Source organism: Lagopus leucura, unplaced genomic scaffold (genome assembly GCF_019238085.1).
Source record: "Lagopus leucura isolate 7727_CA_CO unplaced genomic scaffold, USGS_WTPT01 252-1_obj-0_obj, whole genome shotgun sequence".
NCBI lineage: Eukaryota > Metazoa > Chordata > Aves > Galliformes > Phasianidae > Lagopus > Lagopus leucura.
Genome location: NW_024968113.1, coordinates 36,844 through 42,891, shown reverse-complemented (window position 1 = coordinate 42,891; position 6,048 = coordinate 36,844). Strand labels below are relative to the sequence as shown.

Sequence of the window (6,048 nt, the reverse complement as noted above, 5' to 3'; positions counted from 1 at the left end):
GGGGGGGGGGGGGGAAGAGTGGGAGTGCAAATGTGTGTGTGTGCGAGTGTGAGCACAGCTGGGTGTGCACAGTGTGTGCGGGGGGGTTAATGTGTGTGTGCACGGTGTGTGAGTGTGAGCAGGTGTGCAGATGGGTGTGAGTGCAGTGTGTGTGTGTGTGTGTGTGCAGTGCCAAGGCTGCATTCCTCGGATGCTCTCTGCTCCGTCCTGCTGCCAGGCTGGATGTGTGCATATGTGTGTGTGCATATGTGTGTGTATGCACATGTGTGTGCACATGTGTGTGCGTGTGTGTGCACCAGGCTGCAGTGCTGCCCTGGTTTATGGTGGGGGGACGTCCCAGGGTGTCCCTGTGAGCTCCAGAGCCATGTGTGTGTCCATGGGCACCCATCTGTGTGTGTGCACCTGGGTGCTGGGTTACCCAGGGCTGTGCATTCATGTGGTGGGTGCGGCCCCTGCCGCGCCCCCCCCCCCCCCCCCAGCCTTGACCCACCATGGGGCCCTGAGAGCCTCCCAACCCCCCCATTCCCATCTGTGTGCCCGCAGCCCCCGTGCCCAGAAAGAAGAAGCTGGTGAGGGTCAAAGTGGTGCGGAAGAAAGTGCTGAAGAAGAGACCCAAAGCTCCAGCCAAGAGCCCTCCTGCCCCCCAGGAGCAGCGTATGTACATGGCATGGAGGGGCAGGGGGCTGCATGGGTGCACATGTGTGTGTGTGTGCATGCACATGTGTGTGTGTGTGCACAGCCCTGCACCATGCGCACCCCCCTGTGCTGTGAGTGCAGACGCAGCCCCTGCAGCCAGGAAGCACAGAGGAGGGGGTGCTTGAGGCTGCAGGAGTCCTGGGGGGAGTGGGGACCCCCAGGGCCCCACCGGAGTGATGCCCCCCCCCCCCCCCCCCCCCCCCCCCGTGTGGGAGGCATGGGTCTGCATGGAGAAGGGGTGCAGTGCTGCTGCTCCACCGCCACCCTGCATGGAAGGGATGAATGGACAGTGGGAAATGGGGTTTGCGCAGTGGGGATCAGCGTGGGGTCACTGAGCGTGCCGTGCCCCTCTGCCCCCCAGCGTGCCCCCCCCTGGGGCTGGAGTCCCTGCGGGTTCAGGACTCCCAGCTGCGCTCCTCCAGCGACAAACGCTACGGGCTGGGAGCCCACCGAGGGCGGCTCAACATCCAGGTAGGGCGCGTGTGTGCATGGTGAGTGCATGGCGTGTGTGCATGGCGTGTGTTTGAGGTGTGCATGGCGTGTGTTTGAGGTGTGTTTGAGGTGTGCATGGCGTGTGCATGGCGTGTGCTTGAGGTGTGCATGGCGCGTGTGCATGGCGCGTGTGCATGGCGCGTGTGCATGGCGTGTGTGCATGGCGTGTGTGCATGGCGTGTGTGCATGGCGTGTGTTTGAGGCGTGTTTGAGGCGTGTTTCAGGCGTGCATGGCGTGTGCATGGCACATGTGCGTCAGGTTTGTGCTGCACCCCTCCCTGCCGGGTTCGCTGTGCTCCGCACGGAGCAGGGAGCTCCACCGTGACCCCACGAGGGTCTCCCGGCCCAACCGGTCGCTGTGGAGCTGCCCCAGTCCGGACTCCGATCCCACCTGCGCCTTCCACCCGCAGTCAGGGCTCTACGACGGGGATTTCTTTGACGGCGGTTGGTGTGCGGGGCAGGAGGACGCGGGGCAGTGGCTGGAGGTGGACGCGCGACGCCTCACCAACTTCACCGGGGTCATCACGCAGGGGCTCAACTCCATCTGGACGTAAGGCACGGGGCGGGGGGCCTGGGGGGGGGGGTGGGGGGGCGGGGGACCCCGGCCCCCCCCCGCAGGTACGACTGGGTGACCTCCTACAAGGTGCAGTTCAGCAACGACACGCACACGTGGCAGCCGTGTCGCAACGGCACCGAGGAGGCGGTAGGAGCCCCATCTTTACCCCGTCCCGCACGGCGGGGCTCGGCGGGTTAACGGCTGCACCGGGCTCTGCTGTTGCCTTTGGCCTCCCGTCCCGCAGAGCATCCTGCAGCACTTCCCCTCCGCACAAAGGCTGCTTGTGCTGCTGCCCGCTGGGGGGGGCCGGGGGCGCGGGGGGACACGCGGAGCTGAGCGGGGCCTCGTGGCACGGTGTGCTGCGCCCAGAGGTGAATGGGGCAGCGTGGGGCCCAGGGAGGCATGAGGGAGCCGTGCGGGTGGGTGGCTGCAGGTGGGTCCCTCCACAACCACGGTGGGAGGAACAGAGGCTGACAGCGGGTTTGGGGCCCCTGGGTCACGGCTGAGCCAGGAGTCGCGGTGAGGCCCCATTGCCAGGAGCGGTTTGGGGTCCCCATGCTCATCCCTTGGGGGTCCCTGTGCTGCAGGGGGGCACGGAGCAGTGTGATACCCCAGCCCCACGGTTCTGCCCCACTCGGGTCCCTCCGTGCCGGGCTCAGCTCACTGCCACGTGTCCGCTCCTCATTAGGGGCTGGAACGGGGCCAGGGGAGGACGGGGCCACGCAGCGCACAGCCCGTAACCCTTTGGTCCCCATTGGCAGCTCTGCCCCATCCCCACATCCCAGCACCCCCCGGTGCCGCGCTCACACAGGGGTTGGGATCCCCCCCAGGTGTTTCCAGCCAACAAAGATCCTGAGACGCCGGTGCTGAACGCGCTGCCGTGCCCGGCGGTGGCACGGTACATCCGCATCAACCCCCAGAGCTGGTTCGAGAACGGCACCGTGTGCCTGCGGGCCGAAGTGCTGGGCTGTGCCATGCCAGGTGGGAGCGGGCCCGGCACATGGGGCAGGGGGCTGCTCCAGGCATCCCTCACCCTGCCCGTATCCTCGCCCCGCAGACCCCAACAACATCTACCAGTGGCCCAATGAACCTGCGCCCACCGACAAGCTGGATTTCCGGCACCACAACTACAAGGAGATGAGGAAGGTGAGTTGGGATCCCCCCCCCACCTCCCCCGGCTCGGTCCCTGCAGGCCTGGCTGCCCCCAGACCCCAGCGCGAGTGTTTTCCCCACAGCTGATGAAGAGGGTGAACGAGGAGTGCCCCAACATCACCCGCATCTACAGCATCGGGAAGAGCTACCTGGGCCTCAAGATGTACGTCATGGAGATCTCCGACAACCCGGGGCGGCACGAAGTGGGTACGTCAGTGGGGTGGGATGTGGGGCTGGTGGGGGGGTCGGGGCCCAGAGCCGATACGGGCCGTACCCACAGGCGAGCCCGAGTTCCGCTACGTGGCTGGGATGCACGGCAATGAGGTGCTGGGCCGGGAGCTGCTGCTCAACCTGATGGAGTACCTGTGCCGCGAGTTCCGGCGCGGCAATCCCCGTGTGGTGCAGCTGGTCACCGGCACTCGCATCCACCTCCTGCCCTCCATGAACCCCGACGGCTACGAGACCGCCTACCGCCTGGTAGGGGCCCCAAACCCAAACCCCAGGCGCTCGTCCCGCTGCCCGCCGGCTGACCCCGCGCGCCCCATAGGGCTCGGAGCTGTCGGGTTGGGCCATGGGCCGCTGGACCTATGAGGGCATCGACCTCAACCACAACTTCGCCGACCTCAACACGGCGCTGTGGGACGCTGAGGACAACGACCTGGTGCCCCACCAGTTCCCCAACCACTACATCCCCATCCCTGAGTACTACACCTTCGCCAACGCCACGGTGAGGGCACGGCGCTGTGGGGCGCGGGGATGCTGTGAGGGTCCTGGGGGTGTCCCCACGATGGCGGTGTCACCACTGGAGTCCCCTGGGGCACAGGGGTGAGTTGGGGGTCCAAGCTGTGCCCCCACGATGCAGCGTTAGCACAGGCGGCCCCTGGAGCACAGGGTTGGGTTGGGGGTCCCAGCTGTGCCCCAGTGATGCTGCGTCACACAGGTGACCCCTGGGGGCACAGGGCTGAGGTGAGGGGTCTCAGCTGTGACTCGATGACACGGTGTCACCATAGGTGACCCCTAGGAGCACAGGGCTGGGCTGGGGGTCCCAGCTGTGCCTCCATGATGCAGCGTTACTGCAAGTGGCTCCTGGGGCATAGGGCTGGGTTGGGGATCCAGCAGTGCCTCTATGATGCAGTGTCACCACAAGCAGCTCCTGGGGGCACAGGGCTGGGTTGGGGGTCCCAGCTGTGCCCCAATGATGCAGCGTCACACAGGTGACCCCTGGGGGCACAGGGCTGAGGTGGGGGGGTCTCAGCTGTGACTCGATGACACGGTGTCACCATAGGTGACCCCTGGGGCACAGGGCTGGATTGGGGGTCCCAGCTGTGGCCCAGTGATGCTGCATCACACAGGTGACCCCTGGGGACACAGGCCTGAGGTGGGGGGTCTCAGCTGTGACTCGATGACAAGGTGTCACCATAGGTGACCTCCGGAGCACAGGGCTGGGCTGGGGGTCCCAGCTGTGCCCCCACGATGCAGCATTACTGCAAGTGGCTCCTGGGGCACAGGGTTGGATTGGGGGTCCCAGCTGTGGCCCAACGATGCGGTGTCACTACAGGTGGCCCCAGAGACGCGGGCGGTGATCGACTGGATGCAGCGCTACCCCTTCGTGCTGAGCGCCAACCTGCACGGCGGGGAGCTGGTGGTCACCTACCCCTTTGACATGACCCGCACCTACTGGAAGGCTCAGGAATTGACCCCCACGGCGGACGACGGCGTGTTCCGCTGGTTGGCCACCGTCTACGCCACCTCCAACCTGGCCATGGCCAGTGAGGAGCGCCGCCTCTGCCACTACGACGACTTCATGCGCTCCGGCAACATCATCAACGGGGCCAACTGGCACACGGTGCCCGGCAGTGAGTGTGAGGCCAGGGGGGTCCCGCAGCCCCCCGCCCCCCCTGATGCACTGCCACCCTCCCTTAGGTATGAATGACTTCAGCTACCTGCACACCAACTGCTTTGAGATCACGGTGGAGCTCTCGTGCGACAAATTCCCCCACGTCTCCGAGCTGCCGACCGAGTGGGAGAACAACCGCGAGTCGCTGCTGCTCTACATGGAGCAGGTGGGGGCTGCAGGGGATGGCCGGGGGTCCCCCAGTATCCTGTGGGCTTTGCAGCACCTTCCCTGCTCCCTGCTTGGGGCTGGGGCAGCAGGGGGCTGCGGCAGGCGTGTGCTGGAGGTGTGTGTGCTCAGAGGGTTGGTGTGTGCCATGGGGCCGTGCCGTGGTGCCAGGCCGTGCTCCAGGGCTTGCATTGGGTCCAAACAGCCCTGGTGCAGCTGAGGGTGCCCCACACGGGTGCTGTGCAGTGTGAGGTGCCCCCCTGACCCCCGGCCCTCTGGTTCCCAGGTGCACCGTGGCATTAAGGGGGTGGTTCGGGATGAAGAGACGGGTGAGGGCATCGCCAACGCCATCATCTCTGTGGATGGCATCAACCACGATGTGCGGACAGGTACAGCGGGACGGAGATGGGGAGGGGGGGCAGGGACAGGGATGGGGTAGGGATGGGGTGAGGCGGGACGTGATAAATGGGATAGATGGGATCAAGGGAGTGGGGACGGAGGGGATGGGGTAAATGGGATGGGATAAATGGGATGGAGATGGAGATAGGACGTCACCAGCGGGGCCCTGCCCTCCCCCCACAGCTGTGGATGGGGATTACTGGCGGCTGCTGAACCCCGGCGAGTACGAGGTGACGGCGCGGGCCGAGGGCTACGAGGCGGCCACACGGCCGTGCCGTGTCTCCTTCGAGAACGTTCCCACGCCCTGCAGCTTCCGCCTGGCGCGGCGGCGTTTGCGGGGCCGGGGCCCGCCGGACCTCCAGCTGCGGCTGCACCGCCACCGCCTGCGCCGCCTGCGCGCCCAGCGCCGCGCGCCCTGAGCCGCCCGCAGCGGGCATCGAACCCGCGGCCCCGCGCTCCCTCGGGCCCCGCCCCTCCGCGCGACACGCCTCCCATTGGCCCCGCCCTCTCCCTGACGGCCAACGGCGGCTCCGACCGCGCTGGCCCCGCCCTTCCCCCTGCCCTCCCATTCATTCCCCGCTCACGTGACCCGCGTGCCCGCCTCCCTCGCTCCCCCGCTCGGCGCCCGTTGGCTGTTGGCGGAGGAGGGGCGTGACCGTCGGCAGAGCGGCGGCCAATGGGCAGCGGGCGC

The 6,048-nt window shown here is 67.0% G+C and overlaps 1 protein-coding gene across 1 annotated transcript in view; it reads left to right on the top strand.

Moving 5' to 3' along the window:
• Positions 1-5,776, top strand: part of CPXM1 (carboxypeptidase X, M14 family member 1) — a 6,283-nt gene extending 507 nt beyond the window's left edge. Inside the window, exons 2-14 of the mRNA XM_042894241.1 lie at positions 544-654; positions 1,058-1,167; positions 1,599-1,738; positions 1,807-1,891; positions 2,575-2,725; positions 2,802-2,890; positions 2,980-3,103; positions 3,177-3,373; positions 3,444-3,623; positions 4,455-4,752; positions 4,820-4,959; positions 5,245-5,347; positions 5,541-5,776. Coding sequence (XP_042750175.1) covers positions 544-654; positions 1,058-1,167; positions 1,599-1,738; positions 1,807-1,891; positions 2,575-2,725; positions 2,802-2,890; positions 2,980-3,103; positions 3,177-3,373; positions 3,444-3,623; positions 4,455-4,752; positions 4,820-4,959; positions 5,245-5,347; positions 5,541-5,776 — 1,964 coding nt within the window. The remainder of the gene's footprint in view (positions 1-543; positions 655-1,057; positions 1,168-1,598; positions 1,739-1,806; positions 1,892-2,574; positions 2,726-2,801; positions 2,891-2,979; positions 3,104-3,176; positions 3,374-3,443; positions 3,624-4,454; positions 4,753-4,819; positions 4,960-5,244; positions 5,348-5,540) is intronic.
• Positions 5,777-6,048: the final 272 nt, after the last annotated feature.